At 44.9% G+C, this 18,709-nt stretch overlaps 2 protein-coding genes across 4 annotated transcripts in view; both read left to right on the top strand.

The window, feature by feature from the left end:
- Positions 1-4,417, top strand: part of ACSS1 (acyl-CoA synthetase short chain family member 1) — a 59,234-nt gene extending 54,817 nt beyond the window's left edge. For all 3 annotated transcript variants that reach the window (XM_055321559.1, XM_055321557.1, XM_055321558.1), the window contains exon 14: positions 3,629-4,417. In XM_055321559.1, coding sequence (XP_055177534.1) covers positions 3,629-3,808 — 180 coding nt within the window. In that variant the 3' untranslated portion in view covers positions 3,809-4,417. The remainder of the gene's footprint in view (positions 1-3,628) is intronic.
- A 9,034-nt stretch (positions 4,418-13,451) lies between these two features.
- Positions 13,452-18,709, top strand: part of APMAP (adipocyte plasma membrane associated protein) — a 35,145-nt gene continuing 29,887 nt past the window's right edge. Inside the window, exon 1 of the mRNA XM_055321560.1 lies at positions 13,452-13,639. Coding sequence (XP_055177535.1) covers positions 13,548-13,639 — 92 coding nt within the window. The 5' untranslated portion in view covers positions 13,452-13,547. The remainder of the gene's footprint in view (positions 13,640-18,709) is intronic.

The raw sequence follows: 18,709 nt of genomic DNA, 5'->3' as shown, positions 1-18,709 counted from the left end.
TTTGGGTTTAAGGTTAGGTGCTTTATTTGGGACTTTTACTGTTTCTTAAGGTAGGCCTATATTGTTAGATACTTATTTCTTAGGACTGCCTTTGCTGTATCCCAAAGGTTTTGGACTGTTCATGTTTTTGTTTTCATTTGTTCCCCATGGTTTTTAAAAAATTTCTTCTTTGATTTCCTAGTTGACCCATTCGTTGTTTCATAGTGTTGTTTAACCTCCATGTATTTGTGATTTTTCCAAAATTTTTCTTGCGATTGATCTCTAGTTTTATACTGTTGTGGTAAAAAAATGTACGTGGTATGATTTCAGTTTTTTGTACTTGTTGAGGCTTGTTTTGTGACCTAATTTGTGATCTATTCTGGAGAATGTTCCATGTGCACTTGAAAGAATGTGTATTCTGTTTTAGGATGGAATGTTCTGAATATATTTGTTAAGTCCCTCTGGTTCAGTGTCATTCAAAGCCATGGTTTTCTTATTGATTTTGTTTAGATGACCCGTACATTGGTGTAAGTGGGATGTTAAAGTCACCCACTATTATTGGATTTTTATCAATTAGGTTATGTTTATTACTAATTTTTAAAAATATAGTTGGGTGCTCCCATGTTGTGGGCATAAATATTTACAATTGTTATATCTTCTTGTTGGATACTCCCCTCTGTGATTATAGTGTCCTTCTTTGTCACTTGTCAGTCTTTGTTTTAAAATCTATTTTGTCCAAATAAGTATTGCTACTCCAGCTTTTTTTTGACATCCATTTGCATGATAGATGTTTCTCTGCACCCTCTTTCAGTCTGCAGGTGTCTTTAGGTCTAAAGTGAGTCTCTTGTTGGCAGTATATAGGTGGGTCTTGTTTATCCATTCTGACACCATATGGCGTTTGATCAGAGTGTTTTAGTTGTTTAAATTTGGGGTAATTATTATTTTTTAAAGATTTTATTTGAGCGAGAGCACATGCATAAGCAGGGGAGAGGAGCAGAGGCAGAAGAGGGAGAAGCAGACTCTCCTCCCTGAGCAGAGAGCCCAAAGTAGGGCTGGATCCCAGGACCCTGAGATCATGACCTAAGCCAAAGTCAGATGCTTAACTGACTGAGCCACCTAGGTGCCCCAATTCAGAGTAATTATTGATAGATATATATTTATTGCTATTTTATTACTTGTTTTGTCATTTATCTGGAGATTTTCTGATTCTTTGATTTTTGTCATGTTTGGTCTCACCTTTGCACTTAAGGAGTCCCTTTTAAAGTTAAAAATAGAGCTACCTTACAACCCAGCAATTGCACTACTAGATATTTATCCAAAGGATACAAACAGTGATTTGAAGGGGAACATACACCCCAATTCTTTATAGCAGCCATGTCCACAATAGCCAAAATATGGAAAGAGCCCAGAAGTCCACTGACAGATGAATGGATAAAGATGTGGTATATATACACAATGAGATATTACTCAGCCATGAAAAAGAATGAAATCTTGCCATTTGCAATGATGTGGATGGAACTGGAAGGTATTAGGCTAAGAAAGAAGTCAGAGAAAGACATTGATTTCACTCATGTGGAATTTAAGAAACAAAACAGATGAACTTAGGGGAAGGGAAGGAAAAATAAGATGAAGATAGGGAGGCAAACCACAAGAAACACTGAACCCAAGGAAACAAACTGAGGGTTGCTGGAGGGGATGTGGATGGGGGGAAGGGGTAGTAACTGGGTGATGGGCATTAAAGAAAGCACTTGATATATAATGAGCACTGGGTGTTATATGCAACTAAATTCTATCCTGGTAAACCAATAATATAGTATATGTTAACTAAATTGAATTTAAATAATTAAAAGAAAAAAAGAGTCCCTTTTAATATTTCTTGCATGGCTGGTTTAGTGTTCACAAACTCCTTTAGTTTTTGTCTGGTAAACTATCTCTTTTTCTGTTCAGAATGACAGCCTTGCTGGACAGAGTATACTTGGCTGCAGATTGTTCCCATTCAGCACTATGAACATATCATGCCACTTTCTTCTGGCTTGCCAAGTTTCTATGGAGTAATCTCCAGCGAGCCTTATGGCTCTTCCCTTGTAAATGAAAGACTTTTTTTCTTGATGCTTTTAAGATTTTTCTCTACCACTATATTTTGCTGGTTTAATTATAGCATGTTAGTGCTGGCCTGTTTTTGTTGAATTTGTTGGGAGTTCTCTGTGCCTCCTGATCTGGATGTTTGTTTCCTTCTCTAGATTAGGGAAGTTTTTTGCTATTATTTCTTCAAACAAATTTTCTGCCCCCTTTTTTCTCTCTTCTTCTGGGACTCCTATAATACAAATGTTATTACATTTGTTGGTGTCACTGAGTTCCTGAAGTCTGTTCTCGTTTCTTAATATTTTCTTTTGTTCAGCTTATTTTCCACTATTTTGTCTTCTAGGTCACTGATTTGGTTACTTTGCTTCTTCCAGTCTGCTGTTAATTGTATCATGCCTTTCCAATCTTGTGTATTGCATTCTTCATCTAGGATTCTTTTTTAACTCTTTTATCTCTGTGGTAAAGTTCTCATTGAAATCTTCTATTCTTTCTCAAATCTAGTGAGTATCCTTATGATTGTCTCTTTAAAATCTACATCACACATTACTTATATCTGTTTCATTTAGATTTCTGGCTGTGGCCTTATCTTATTTCATTTGGGATAAATTCTTCCATCCTCTCATTTGTGTAAGTCTCTATCTTCTAAAAATTAGAGATTTTAACTAGAGAAACATGTGGAAAGTACCAGCTTTCCCCAGCCCGTGTGGTTTCTGAACACATCTCCTGATGTCAGTGCAGGAGATACTGCCAGACTCCTATCTGAGGGAATCTGTGTTGGAGTTGGGTCTGGGGAAGAATGGGGCCACCTTTCTAGCCCCATTAGGTTTCCATTCATCTTTGTTAACACTTCCCCCACAGCCTTCCTTGGTTCAGAGGTGGCCCTCTGAGGTGGGAGCAGCCTCAGCCTTACCTGGTGTGATAGAAAGTCAAGCTGTTGGCCTGGACCAGAGTTTCAGGGAGACTTGAGCTCCCCTAGGTGAATCAACCCTTTCAAAAGATGAGTAACTGTTCAATAAGCCCCAAACACCGCTCTTAGCATATTGCTCTTGACATAAAAGGGGCTGTGGTTGTATGAAAATGTTAAATGTAAACTGTTCAAACGCTGAACAAGACGTTTTTCTCTAAAGTAGCTCTTATCTCTTATGTCAGCAAAAAGCAGTGTTGGTCCAGGCCCGTAGGCGGAGACAAGTTGCCATGGCCTGTTGTTTGGTTCTGTTGCTACCTGGGAGCCCTCAGCAATGTAGCAAACGGAAGACAGAGGTATCGGCAGTGAGGTAACCACGGTATGGGCAGACCCTGCCTGAATGAGGGCTTCAGCAAAATCGGACATATGGTTGATTCTGACCTTCAGGTAGATTTCAGTTTATGTCCAGATTGTGGGAAGATAAAACCAGAAATCACGGACCCCCATCATCTCTGGGGTGAGTCCGGCACCTCAGTCATTCATTCCTGAGTCCTTAGTGAGGGTGTCATCCCCTGGGCAGAGCCCTTCTTATCCCAATACACTTGGATGCTGCAGGGAGTCTGGGCACCACCCAAACTTGAAAGTGCACCCCTTCCTTTCCAGGTAGTGAAGCGTCTTCCAAAGACTCGGTCTGGAAAAGTCATGCGGAGGCTCCTGAGGAAGATAATCACAGGCAGAACTCAAGATCTGGGGGACATCACCACCCTGGAGGACCCCAGTGTCATCACAGAAATCCTGAGTGCCTACCAGAAACACAAAGACAAGCAAGCTGCCTCTCAGTGACGAGCTCTGGTCAAGACCCAGTGTCCACACCCCTAACAGAATGTAGCTCTCAGATTTGCTTATTTCCTGCTGTCTTAGAAGCAGTACTCTCCAGAGCATAACCCATACTGCCCCAATGTGAAGCTTATGCTAAGCCTTGCCTTCTTTCTGCTGAGAACCATGAAGAGGTACTATTAGACATTCTTATTAGCAATTTGTTCCCCTTGTCCCAAATTTGGTTTCCTGGAATGAAAAGCCATGGTCATCTCCATTTCTGTTGCCTCCGGACAGCACAGGAAGGTGAAAAGCCTGGTAAAGCATGTCTGCTTAGATCACAGAACTAGAAGCAATCATGTTTTTTTCTGGATGTTTCTAGATACAAAAAGGCAGAAATTTTATTTTTATACTTTTATAATTTTGGAAGAATGTGCAAATACACACATGTAGTGTGTAGATTTATATGTACATGTTCTTTGTAACATTTAGTGTTATGAAAATCTCCTTTTGTGCCTTTGCTTATGGGGAAATGTGGAGGTCAGAGGATGAATTTTTACTGTTTGGCATACTGAGGAATCTGTATTGGAAATGTCTGTATCTCTGTCTAAATATAGCTATCTTGACGACTTTCAAGCTTGTAGTATCCTTTTTTTGATACATATTTCTATTTCCTTTGGTTTATGTGTAATGAAACCTAACTCTTAAAAGTGAAGGTATGAATGAGCTCTGATTTTAGCTCTAGAACCATTCATGTATTGTTTCTCCAAGCTAAGATGTGGAAAGATTTCCCTCTCCATCTTGGATACCTTGGAGGTCAACACGCTCCACATATGTGGGGATGTTAAGGGGAAGCTTATGAAAACTCAAGCGACTCCTTGTTAGGGCACTAATTTGGGTAGAAATGGGTCTTTCAAAACTGCCTGTCCTTCATTCTGTGGTTGGTGTGGGAAGAACCACAGATGTTCAAGGATGAGACTTGGAACTCTGAATCAAGGCTTTTTAAAGTATGCCTTAAGTCATCTGAACCTTAGCAAGTGGACATAAATCATTAGGTTGCAAAGTGTTTCTTTACTAGCCAAGCATGCAGGGGCCAATGGCATGAAGTACAGGTGAAGGCAGCCTACTGAGCTGGGTCCTTGGGAACAGGAAAAGGTTGTCCTTATCTATACCCCATATTATATGGTGCCTTGCAGCTGTGTAGGTGTTCACGGGGTGTCTGGGGTACTGAACACCTATTGTGGGTCATAGCTGTGCTTGCTTCTCTGATTAGGTGAGTATGCCTGTGACCAACAGGATGGCTATTAGCTGTAGCCCACAGATATAGAGAGTGATGATCTGCTCTCTGTTGCGAAGCAATAAGCAGTGCTTAGCAACACAGAATCATGCATTTGGACCTACTGCATATGTGGTGGACCTGGTTGACTGTGGTTATGACACTATGAAATGGCTTGGACATAAACTTGGACAGTCACCAGGGCAGTACAAATAAAGTTTTATTTGGTTCACTCTCTTCTTTCTGTGGTGATGTTTTGATCAAATAATGCTCCTGTTGTTGCTGAATATGATCCTAAGGACAAAACTGGAAGGGGCTTATTCATTCAAAAGAGAACACTAAAAAATCCACTGGGGAGGAAATTCATTACAGGGAAGAAATATACACTCAGAACTCACTTATCTCAGATTATTACTTGGTAAACCTACCTGTGTCTAGATTGCTGTGCATCCAATACATTAGTTATATGTAGCACTTTAAGTGTAAGTAAAAAATATATATATAGAATGGAATAAAATATTCTGTTCCACAGTGCCAGAAGCCCCAGTTCATATGCTCAGTAGCACATGGCCAAAAGCTAACAGATTGGACAACAGCATTCCCATCACAGAGTTCTGGTGGCGGGTGCTAGTCTGGAACACCGACAAGAACGAGGAAGCAGAAACAATCTTGGTGTCACAGACTGCATCCGTGAGCAGCATAGGCTTGCCTGAGAGACATCCCATGATACAGAGTTATCCTTTTTTTAGATGTGGGTAGATGAGGTTTATGTCCTTCACTGACCAGAAAAGATGATTTTAGGAGAATAGCACTGAACTGGTGTGGTGGCAGGTGGGATATGAGAGGACCCAGTCTGGGTGGCTCCCAAAGACTGGACCAACTGCTGCATACAAAACGAGCTGGGAATGGCTGTGCCCAGGGACAGGGTCTGCTCTTGTGCTCTGGAGATGGTGGCAGGAAGACTGGGGGGATATCCAGGGGCCTGAGCCAATGCATGGAAAGGCAACTCACTGTGCAGAGACGTTTTTGCATCCAGGATGTGGTGGGGTGTCATGGTATGATTACTCTCTTACAGGAATAGTCTGTAGCCACAAGACAGGATGTGGAGGCTTTTGGCTGCCCTGGGGGCAGGGCCTATTTGAGAACAGAATAGCACAGAAAAAAATGGGAGCCTGGAGGGAGAGGTGCACAGGCTAGTCAAGCTGTATCAGGCCTGCCCTGACCCCAACATCACTTTTTGCTCTGGATTTTCTGTCATAAATGAGATATCCTGACAAAGGCCAAGTCAGGGCCATGGAGAAACAGACAGAAGAGCAGGCAGCTACAGTGAAAGCAAAGAGGAGACCTCTGATGGCATGGAAACAGACAGGGTTGGATTGGGATCCAGAGACGGCTAATCTCAGTGTTCATTGTGTCTCCAGGCCAGCATGAACTTGTTAATAACCATAAGTCCCAGAGGCAAATTTTATTCAGATTCAGAAAAGAAGCAGTATGGGGTATCTTTGAAGAATAACTCTCATTTAGAGTAGCTAAAAGAAAACAAAAGTTGTGCTCAAAGGGAAAATTCAGCTTTTCAACATAATTCCTAAAGGGAAAATGTCCCTATTAAATCTAAAAACGGAAAAAAGAAATCATGGCTAATGTTCATGACATAAGTGCACAGTGTTTATCTAAAGAGGAGTTATGAGCTGATTCAGGTGCACACTCATCCCTAGTTTACCCAGAGCAGTGAGTTCACGGTGCAGACAAAAGAGTGTGAATTCTCACTGTTTCCTGGGCCTGACTGATGAGAAGAGATTTGGCTGTGGAATTAATGTGAGCTCTTAGTCCTTGCAGGGCTGATTTGCACCCACTGCACCAACCACCTTCAGGACACTCAACATGAAAAGAGCAGCAGCAATGGTCACACTGCTGGGCACTGTGTGTAAGGAAGCCCTGAGAAGGTTCTGGATTCCATCCCCTCATCTCCTCTGTGCATGGCCCTCTGAGGCAGAGGTGGGGAGAGGCACAGCTGGGGTGTGGCTGGAGCTTCTCTGGCTCCACTCTTGATCCCTGCGCTCAAACCAAAGGTGTGGCCCCTTTTCCAAGAGCTTTGAAGAATATCAGTGGCATTTTATTTTTATTATTATTTTTTTAAGGTACTTTACTGTTGACCTCTGAGTAGGTCTATGAACTGGTATCCTGGCTAGGCCAAGAGGAAGCTTTCCTGAGACAGTGTTTTTGGAGGAGTGGTGATGGGTGATGCCAAGTTGAGTTTTAGTGACCTCTCACTGGAGTTTCCCTTCACCACTTTGGGAATTTTGCTACAAAACAGGATTAAATCAAGCAAATATGTAATTTCTGGGTCTGTGAATACGACCTTTCTTTGGCTTTTGCAGTATTATTATTTTTTGTTGTTATTGACTTGTTTTTATTCATCCTGTTTGGGCTCTTTATTCATCCAGGCTTCTTGGATCTGTAGCTTGATACCCATCTTAATCAGTTTTGGAAATACCTCAATCATTATCTCCTCAAATATAGTTTTTGCCTATTTGGTTTTCTTTTTTAAGGATCCCAAACTTCCCATATGTTGGAACTTCTCACCTTCTATTTTCTAAATTGCTTACTGCTTTCATTCATCTCCAGGGTCTCACCTGACAGCAGAACCTGAGATGAGGGCTTGCATGCAGATGATTTGCTTAGGAATGTGACTCCAAGGACAGGTGTGAGGATTGGAGCTGTGATACGGGAGGAAAACCAAGCAAGCAGGCGCAGTGCTGGGTCAGCCAGCACTCTATCTCACATGATAGAATCACTCAGTAGGAATGTTCATCAGGAGGTCTCTGACCCAACTCAGAACAAGCTGTCTTAAACGTAGCATGGCCTCATAACTTTCTCCTCTGGAACCTGCAGATGTACTCAGGATAAAGTGGGTCTCTTCACTGGGTTCAGCTCCCTGAACCTGTCTCCAAAAAAAGCCCTTTCTACCTGCTGCCCTGGCTTAGAAGTACTGGAGTATCATTTTTGTTCTCTTACCTTACTCTTTGGAGAGAAAAGAGGGGAAGAAAAAAAAAAAAAAAGCCTGTTTTTAAACTCTTTTGCTCAGTTTCCCAGATTCCTCTTCTCCGGGCCTTAAGGATATAGGGACAAGGATGCCCTGAAATTTGTTCCCAATCAGCCATGCAAGAGGCAAGCTGTGACCCTCCAAGCGCACCAACAGGAGGCCTTTGCTAAGTGTGAAGCTGAAGTTCCTGCCTGTACTAGCCTTTATTCCAAACAGCAGAGAAGGAGCTGGTTAGTGCCCCTGGCACCTGCACCAAAGGGTACCAACTATGGCCAAGGATGTGACAATCCAGTGAGCAAAAATCTGACTCTAAATAAACCTAGAAAGAGCAAAGGGGAAGAAACCTGGGGCTGGCTGTCCTAGGACATCATCAACAAACTGGTAAGTACTGAGGAGTTTAGAAAGTCTGTTGGAATAGGTGGCCTGCCAACTTCTTTTGCAGACAGGTTGGGATGTTCTTGGTAAGAGCCACCAACTAGGTAACTATGCCTAGTCTCCTTGCTCCTGCAGACTAAACTGTTGAGCAGCCTTCTGGATGCACAGACATTTTGGGCCGATTCTTTCCCAAAGGACATCATCTCAGCCCAACCACACATCTCTGTATTCCTGAGTCAAGGAAACACCTCACTCTTATAAGTTTGCATACGTTTGCTCAAAAAGGCAGAGCAGAAATTGTCCGAAGGGAAATAACTAGTTGCTTTCAAGAAATGGTTTCTGGGTGTAATGAAATGTGATTGACAAGTGACTTGTGCCAACCAGGAAATGTCAGTGCTAACATTCCCAAGGAAGCAATGAAGCAGATGAGCTCACTTCCCAACAGAGGTAACAATAATGAATGTTCATGTCCGTGTCCATGCAGATGCTGACTGGCCAATGTCTCTCCTACTGAGCACCTTTTCTTACCAAGTCAGGGTTGACCTTAGCATCCTCATTTAGGTAATTAAGGCAGTTTTCTCCAGTCAACTTATTTATAATCTTTACCTCTCCCCCTGCCTGCTTTTCACTGGGGCAGACAGAGTGGCAGCCTGCCCTGCTCATGCCTATGCTGCCTGGTCTCTGCTCTTGTTCCTCCCTGCCCTGTACGTGCAGTGGAATGTGGGATCCTGTCTTCTAACACAGCAATCAGACTTGAGCACCTCACCAAAGTTGGAAGTATCAGAGTCTCAGTCCAGGGAGCTGGACTTAAGACAAAGAGACTGTAGTTAGCTGGTGGGATACCCAAAACAGGAAGTCATGGAGAACTAACTGGGCTTGAGGCAACAATTTTCTGACATGGGGGCATGTCCAAGTGGACACTGCTGACACAGCAGATGGGATACATTCAGGTACAAGCACAAAGTGCTCAGCTGACCAGACCTTAGATGCCCAAGGGGTTGTTTTCCTCATGTAACCCAGAAGCCCAGGGGTATGTGGTTGCTGGCATGGGTCAGCAGCCTAGGTTTTCTGTTCTCGGTGTATTGTCTTTTAGACTTCAGGGTGATTTCCTACAGTCATAAGATGCTACTGCCATTCTAAGCATAACTGTGGGGTTCAGAGCAGAAGAAAGGGCAGGACCCTCTCTCTCCTTTTTATTGGAAAACCAGGAACTTTTCCTAGAGGCCAAAAGAAACCCTAGATTTCTGCTTTTAACTCAAGGCCAGAATCTAACCTTAGCTTTAACAGCTGGAAATGTGACACTGTATCCAGCTATAATAGAGGGCAGCAAAGAAGAAGATGGGCAGCGACATAAAAAGGCTTGCCACAGAATCACAGAGGAGAAGAAAAAAAAAAAAAAACACAGCGAGGTACCAGGGATACTGAGAGGAAGACTGCTTCTGTTTATCCAGGTCCTCATACCAGTCCCTGTGAGGCCAGGCTGTATTTTCTGTGTTGGAGTTCCACGAGATACCCTCATATCCTTCTGTAAGTCCCTCCTTCATCTTAAGTGGGCTTTTGTAGATCTCCGTGTCTGGCAACTAGATGATCTCTAAGATACTTTTTCTACTCTGAACAAGCTACTCTACGTTCTCTCACTTTACACTCTCCACTGTCCCACCTGAGCTGACACCAGACTTTCCCATCCCAACACAACAACTTCGTTTGAAGCCTGTCTGGAGCAGGTCACTCCTGTTCTCCTGGATTCAGGGCAGGGAGAAGGGCTCTGTCTACTGCAGCTCTCCTTCACCTCTTTAGAACACCTTTTTATTTTTTATTTTTATTTTATTTACGATAGTCATACAGAGAGAGAGAGAGAGAGGCAGAGACACAGGCAGAGGGAGAAGCAGGCTCCATGCACCAGGAGCCCGACGTGGGATTCGATCCCGGGTCTCCAGGATCGCGCCCTGGGCCAAAGGCAGGCGCCAAACCGCTGCGCCACCCAGGGATCCCTTTAGAACACCTTTTAGTTTATTCTTCTTGACTACTCACAATCTTGCAGTCTACCTTGTCACCCCTGTGCTGACCAATCTATGGATACCCCATGCTTCCCTCTTAGCCTGTTTCTTGTCCTTGTCCATCCCCTCAACCTGCCCATTATAATCTTACTTATCCAAGGCCTGGTTCACAGGTCACTTCCTCCATGAAACCTTCTCTGGGCACTGCTACCTGATGGGACTTATTCTTTGTGGTCCCAATACACTGTGGTTCCTCCATTGCACTGTTTTATAGCAATCATGCTTATCTCCGAGATTATAATATGTATGCACATTGGCTCACTTTATTTCACCTTTGTCACCGCACTTGGTTGAGCACCTGACAGGAGATATCTGCAAAAGAAATGGAGACAACATGGGACTGAGAAAAAGCACTGGACTGAAAATAGGGAGTATTTCTACCTTGAGCTGTGAGGCACACTACTGGCTGCTTGCTCAGCATCAGTGCCTCTCTTTCCATGCAGGAACTGTGACTTGTTGAGATAAATGCCTTCAACATGAGCCAGAGTTTCAGTGCAAGTGGGCCCCATGCCTACTCTCAGGGTGCAGGGGGGTGGCTTCTGGTCAGTGTAGCCCAGTGGCTCACAACCAGGGGCTATTTTGTCTCCCAGGGGACACAAGGCAATGTCTGGAGACATTATTGATTATCATGACTAGATGGGATGCTATTGGCATCTAGTGGGTGGAGGCCAGGGATGCAGCCAAACATACTGCAGTACCCAGGAGAGCTTCTCCCTGCCATCTCCAACAAGGAATTATGTGGCCCGAGATATCAGTGGTGCCGAGGTTGAGAAATCTGGTCTAACCAATTACACAGGTCCCATCTCCCTGCTAAGAACTGGGTGGCAGCGAGGCTGGAGCCTGGGGAGAGAACTGAAATAAATCACAACCAGCAATGTGGATCTCACTGTGAAAAATGGTACTAAACTGTGCCATTCCACAGAAATAATGTAAGCTCAGACCCCTGCATTTAGTTTATTCAGATCATTTGCACCAAGATAAGACAAGCTGATTTCCCAATAACTCAATACGGACTCATGTGTCCCAGGTCTGACTCCTCCAATGAGTCTCCTGATCACAAATGCTGGCCCATCCCTGCCAAGACCATCTGTCACAAACGTTTAACTCAAGGACCCATCCATAACTCCCATTTCTGAGGAGCCTGACAAGTCCTCTGAATTTCTTTGCTGCAACAAGCTCAATAAACCTAACTTTATTACCATTACTCAACTTTTTACAGGTATGTTCCTGGCTTTTTGGTTGGTGGGCTTTAAAACTGGGCACGGAATACAAATAATTCCAATGCAATGAGCTAAGTCCTATAATTGGGGCATGTTCAAAGTGGTTTAGACTCAAAGATGTTCTGCTTGAGAAATTAGGGGAAGAGTTTTCAGCAAGGATACCTGAAGTGGGTCCTGAATGAAAAAAGTCATTTTGGCCACGTGGTGAAGGAAAGCACTTTCACAAGAATGAGTAATACAGACACAGGCAGGAAGGCACAGAATCAGGAATAGCAAGCGATGCTGACTGGGCATCGGAACCACAGGGCAGGAGGCTGGTCCAGATAGGCAGGGAGGGGCCAGGTCATGCAGTGCTGTCTGAACAATCCCGGATTTAACAGCCATACTGGTGGCATTAGACAGGGAATGAAAGAAAATACTGCCGAGGCCTTAACCGCATCTGGGCCAGGCCTGGAATTCCTGCAGAACCCTTCACTGCCCTCATGCTGGTTCTTCATGTCTCATCGAAAACAGTCCTGTGGGGAATCCCTGGGTGGCTCAGCGGTTTGGCGCCTGCCTTTGGCCCGGGGCGCGATGCTGGGGTCCCAGGATCGAGTCCCGCATCGGGCTCCTGACACAGAGCCTGCTTCTCCCTCTGCCTGTGTCTCTGCCTCTCTCTCTCTCTCTCTCTCTCTATCATGAATGAATGAATAAATAAAATCTTAAAAAAAAAAAAAACAGTCCTGTGCAATTCTAGTGCCATCTGACACTAAGAAAGGCAATGAGTGGCTTGTGTGGTAAGGGACGCCTCTAAGTGCAGTAAGGAAATCGATTCTTAATACTTCATTTCGAACATGCCTTTCCGGAGGACGACGCACGGTCACTGCATTTGGTCTCCTCCCCCTGGAAATCCTGTTTCTTCTCAAAGTCCCAGGCGCGTCTCAGGTCCTTAATCTGACAAACGCTCTCACAAGACCGTGCGACTCCCCTCTAATGTCATATTTCACGTCCACACTTACCTTCATGATAGACGACGACCTTTTTAAAATGACCTCTCACTGGTTCCAGCGGGAGCCTGTCCGTGGCTTGCTCAGCACCACTTCCCAGCGGCCGGACGTGCTCCGCGCTTCCTTAGGCCGTGCTTGTGGTGACTGACCGTAGCTTTTACTTCTGGGGGTAACCCTTTCACAAGCCTTATGAAAGTTCTGTTTCAACAAAAAGACCTAATACTCAATGGCCTTAATGCAAAGGGCAGCACAGGTCCCGCGTTTTCCCCTTCACGGGACCTGCTCACAAAAGAGCGCCGCTGTTCGGGTGGGTGTTACCGCCGTCGCAGGCCTCCGGGAACACGAGCTCGGTATTTTTCGCCCGCCCGGGGGGCGACCCGGGGCCTCTGTCCTGTAACAGGCAGCCCGCACCGGAGTTCTTCAACGACCCCTCTGGCCCCAGCGCCAGCGCCAGCGCCGACAGGAGCGCAGGGGCCGCACGTTCCGGGGCCTCGGAGGCGTCCGCACCGGCTCGGGGATCGCTTCTGAGCCCCGCGCCCGGCCAGGGACCCGGCCTCGGCAGCCCCTACCTCGCGGGGAAGAGCCCGGAGCGGTTCCGGGGGCCCACCCAGCCGGCCGCCGGAAAGGGCGGGGCAGCGACGTCACTTCCGCGCGCGGCGGGGGGCGGCGATCCGCGGGGGGCGGCGATCCGCGAGGGGCGGGGATCCGCGGGGGGCGGGGATCCGCGGGGGGCGGCGATCCGCTGGGCCCGCGCGGCTCTCGCTCTGCTCTCCGGGGTCGGCCGTGGGGTCCGCACTGCTCCTCACGCCATGAGCGAGGGGGACGGGCTGCGGCAGCGCCGGCCGCTGCGGCCGCAGATCGTCACCGACGACGGCCAGGCCCCCGCGGCCAAGGACGGCAGGTAGGCCGGGGCCGGGGCCTGGACGCGGGCGGCGGGTGGCCGGCCCCACTCTCTGTCCCCGGGGACGCGCTGCAGGCGCCATCCCCGAAGCCCCCCGGCGGAACTCCTCTAGTGGAGGAGGAAACAGACTCAGCGCGGCCGTATGCACCCTGCGCCGCGTTTTAGTTCCTTCTCGCTCCCGGGTTCAGAGTCCGTCTCCTCCCGCCCCTGCTCCTCCCAGTGTACAGAGCAGCTGCTCCTTCGCCTGTCCCCAGCTCCTCGCCCCTTCTGTCCCGACCTTCCTGCTGGATTACCGGATCCCGGGGTCAGCCACCTGGCCAGGGTCCCAGGGCCTCCCGGTCCCGCGCTCGCGGCCTCTTGCGAAAGCGCCTGGTGCTCCGGGAAGCGCTGCCCCGCACCTGCGCATCGCTCGCGGCCGGAGTCCACAATGGTTTTCGGGAAAAAGTAAGGAGCAAAAGTGTCATCGTTAAGCAACTTTTGTGGGAATTCAGGCTTGCAGATTTTTCCTGATAGGGACGAAGAAGCATAGGAAACTAGTTGATAAAGAAATCTCAGCACCAATAAAAATTAATTTATAAAAAAAAAAATAAAAAAAAAATAAAGGGTGACGGGCACGGAGGGGGACACTTGACGGGATGAGCACTGGGTGTTATTCTGTATGTTGGTAAATTGAACACCAATAAAAATTAATTTATAAAAAAATAAAATAAAAAAAAAAAAAAAGAAATCTCAGATTTTTGGCCTTCGCTTCTCCCAACCTTCCAGAATTTAAATATACCATGTTTTGTTAGCTAAAAACCGAAGCAGGATCTTTTTTTTTTTTAAATGGATTCATTTTTTATTGGTGTTCTATTTGCCAACATACAGAATAACACCCAGTGCTCATCCCGTCAAGTGTCCCCCTCAGTGCCCGTCACCCATTCACCCCCACCCCTCGCCCTCCTCCCCTTCCACCACCCCTAGTTCGTTTCCCAGAGTTAGGAGTCTTCATGTTCTGTGTCCCTTTCTGATATTTCCCACACATTTCTTCTCCCTTCCCTTATATTCCCTTTCACTATTATTTATATTCCCCAAATGAATGAGACCATATAATGTCTGTCCTTCTCCGAATGACTTACTTCACTCAGCATAATACCCTCCAGTTCCATCCACGTTGAAGCAAATGGTGGGTATTTGTCGTTTCTAATGGCTGAGTAATATTCCATTGTATACATAAACCACATCTTCTTTATCCATTCATCTTTCGATGGACACCGAGGCTCCTTCCACAGTTTGGCTATTGTGGACATTGCTGCTAGAAACATCGGGGAGCAGGTGTCCCGGCGTTTCATTGCATCTGAATCATTGGGGTAAATCCCCAACAGTCCGAAACAGGATCCTTAAACATACATTTAAAAAATATACTTATGTACTTAAGTTTCTCTCTTTAATTTTGTCTCCTGAGAATTTTTAGGAAGGACCAAGAGGCCCCATGTAGACCAGCCTCAAAGTTATGGAACTGGTTGACTTACAAGTTGATAGAAATACTGGAAATATTTATTGGTGTGCCTAGGGGTGTGGTACATAATAAGGCCTAGTTTTTGTAGGAACAGACTGAATATTCACTAATGATAATAAGAGGACCAGGGATCCCTGGGTGGCGTAGCGGTTTGGCGCCTGCCTTTGGCCCAGGGCGCGATCCTGGAGACCCGGGATCGAATCCCACGTCGGGCTCCCGGTGCATGGAGCCTGCTTCTCCCTCTGCCTGTGTCTCTGCCTCTCTCTCTCTCTCTGTGTCTCTCAGTGTCTCTCATGAATAAATAAATAAAATCTTAAAAAAAAAAAAAAAAAGAGGACCACATTTGAAGGAAGGCTGTCGCAAAGAGGAGCACTTTGACTTCAGAAAGGCAATTTGCAGAGAAGAGATTTTGGTAATATTTGACTCCTTGGGCCAGTGGAAAGGTAAGGAATATACTGAATAAACTCAGAGGTTTCCAGGGACGGAGGACCTTCAGTGCTCACCGTGGGCAAACCAGGACAAGTTGGTCACTTTACTGGTTGTGGATACTGTGAAGTCATGGTCTGCTGATGACTGAGGAATCTTTTAGAATGAATATGTAAGGACTGGCAGTGCTTTACCACAGAAACCATGAAAACAAGGCTTTCTCCTACGCTTCTGAGAAATGAAAGAGCAACTGGTTGTGAGTTCACCCTGAGGTGCAGGGTGTTGAAAATCAGGGCATACAGCACCTGAGGACACTTGGGTGGGCCCAACTCCTGGCTGCACGGCACAGGGGCAGACTTAAGTACATTATTTTTTCAGTTCCTCTGTGGGATTTCTGACTTAATGGCAGGACTAATTGGATGTTTCAGAATCATCATCTGCTGCTGATCTTTTCCACTTTGCCTTTTATAAAAAACTGTGTTTACATAAGACATTTTCTTGACTTCCCTGTCGATGAACATTGTTCTTATTTTCCTGTGTTAACTAAACTCTTTCTCTTCTTATGTATTTGATCCCGTTTCTATGTATCTGTTAATGGTCTCTTTTTTCAAAGTGAGTTCTCGCCTTTTCTACTTTTATTATTGTGACACTGTAGTTGTTTTTCTTTTTTCTGATGTGATTCTTTTCTATTTTTCATTTCTCTTGTGATCATTTATTACCTCATTGTCTTCTAGATTTACCTTAAAAGTTGAGGGTTCACCTTAAGCCAGGAAAGCATTGTGTATAGTGGGTGAAGTAAAGCAATCTGAAGTATAGAATAAACTTTAGATGAGCTAAGCAGGAAAAAACCGCCATGAACTTGGATGATAAGTTATTCAATCAAGAGAACAGAAGTAGGTCAGTAGATTTTAGTGGAAGAGACACCTAGTGATACTTTAGGTTGTCTCCTGACTCTTGCCATGAAATGTGATGTTAGCTCTGCTTGGCTGCTGAAGTCACTGAGGTCTATGTGAGTGAAGTGGTTTATATAAAGTTAGAGTAATGGAGTCAAAAGACAAGCAGAAATGAATGAATAAGGATAGCATTGGCAGCTGGGCAATGACTGAGAAGCATATTCTTAAAATTATGCTTTGGAAACAAGTTTTTATGGCAAAGCTCTTGAATTTTTGTGTTTAAGCTATAATGGGGAATGTGGTCATTAAATCCCTTTATTCAGTGTGGAATATAGATGAGCTAAGCACTTTAACATACTAGTGCAAGCTTATTATTTGGCATCAATTTCTCCAAATGCTTTATAAACTCTATCAGCATGATTATAATAACACTGATACTCCTTCTCCTTTGGAATAATTCAGTCTAGGAAGAGAGAATGGCTGTTTAATGTCTCTATATAAATGTTAAGGATTGACGAGTGAATACATTGAAAATATAGAAGCTACTTTTTCAATAAACTTCTGAAGGATTTTAAGCTAATTAAAAGTCTGTACTATGTTCATTTTCCTTTTCACTTTTTAAGACCGAAAAGTAAGGAAGGCAGGATGGAGAGACAGATGGGACCATCATAAAGTTGTGGTAATGAGGAGTCAGGAATCAATGTTTTCTTCTCAGCCCTCCCCCAAGGTGTGTGTTTCAAATGGCTCTTTTAACTTGTTTTCATTGCTAAAATGAAGACATCTACAGTCAGGGAGCCCCAGTGAGAAACCAACAAATTCAAGGTGCAATCAGTTGAAAGACCGGGCTTGGTGCTGTTTGACCTCCTTAGGTTCCAAGGGTCACCTTGATACCTGGGGCTCTGGTCCATAGGTTTTCCCACAAAATCACAGATTGTTTTTGATCTCATAGAGTCTTCAGTCTACAACTCAAGACCCTGATGTCCTGTGTGCAGAAGGGGATGGAGAACACCTTTTAGGTTTGCCTGGTGAAGTTACAGAGGATTTTGCAAAACATGGCTGAGCCAATAGTAGTTGCCAAATCCTGTTGAGTCACCATGATTGCTCTCTTGCTCTTAGAAATGTAGGAAATTTCAGGGTGCAGATGTCCTCAAGGAGGGCATTGCTTAGGGCACTTTCAAGAGATTGGAGCAAACAACTTGATTTGCAAAACTGCATTTGGAAGGGAAGTTGCCAACCTTCCTGGATGTGTCAGCACAGATTGGAAAGAGACTATGACGAGAATGTGCAGCACTTTGTGAAAATAGATAGGGATACATGGAGTGTCCTTTTTTTAAAGATAATGTAAGGCAGGTGTGCAGAGGCTGGGGACAAACAGGCAGGAAAGGCAGAATTATAAGTGACTGTGAGTCTGCAGGAATGAACCTTGAGCCAAAATAAATTTGCCCAGAGCTTGGGTACAGAAGTCCCGTTGCCAGGCAGTCACAGATTCAGATGCCTCCCAGGAGAGCAGCATTCCTGCTACTTATTGTTTATGGAGCACTTCTGATGTTCCAGGCCCTGGTCTTAGCATTGCACGTACATTGGTCACTTTGTTTAGTTCTTATAAAATCTTGCTGTGGTAAAGGCCTATGGCAGGTGTGGGACTGGGAAAAGAGGACCTGTGTATCTGTCTGAAGAGTAGAAAGCCATGAACATCTGCCCTGCAACCTTAGGTTTTATGGATCTCTGCTTTTTCAAGAGAAGCTGGATACCCAGGTTTTTATGTGAAAACTCCATCATATTTTTCAGTTATGATGATTAAAGCCATTTTGTGGAGTGACAGTTATGGTTTAGACTAGAGATTTGCTTTGAGTTTTGGGCACCACATTTTATGGGAAATTTTGACAAACTGAAACAACCAGGAAAGTTCTGCAAGCCCCACCACCGTCTGAGGGACACCTGTAGGACTGGAGATTCTTTGATCTAGAAGGGTGGTTGATTGCATGTGTCACTTTCTGGTATCTGCTTATTTACTAGAATATACAGAAGGCAGGAAACTTTTTTTATTGCTATCCTCCTAAGGTCTTGGATAGTACCTGGCACATGTATATACTTGACTACTAAGTGCTGTGTGCGAAGGACTATTAAATGAACTGTTGCTGTGTTGTCTGATATAGCTACTTGCCAATACTTAGCTATTTAAAGTAACTGGACTAATATTAAAAATTCAGTTTCCCATTTGTACTATGTAGGGGGTTTGAGGGATTTGGGGGC

The sequence above is a fragment of the Nyctereutes procyonoides genome, unplaced genomic scaffold, assembly GCF_905146905.1.
Source record: "Nyctereutes procyonoides isolate TBG_1078 unplaced genomic scaffold, NYPRO_anot_genome, whole genome shotgun sequence".
In the NCBI taxonomy this organism is placed as follows: Eukaryota; Metazoa; Chordata; class Mammalia; order Carnivora; family Canidae; genus Nyctereutes; species Nyctereutes procyonoides.
This window is presented reverse-complemented; position numbering and strand designations above follow the sequence as displayed.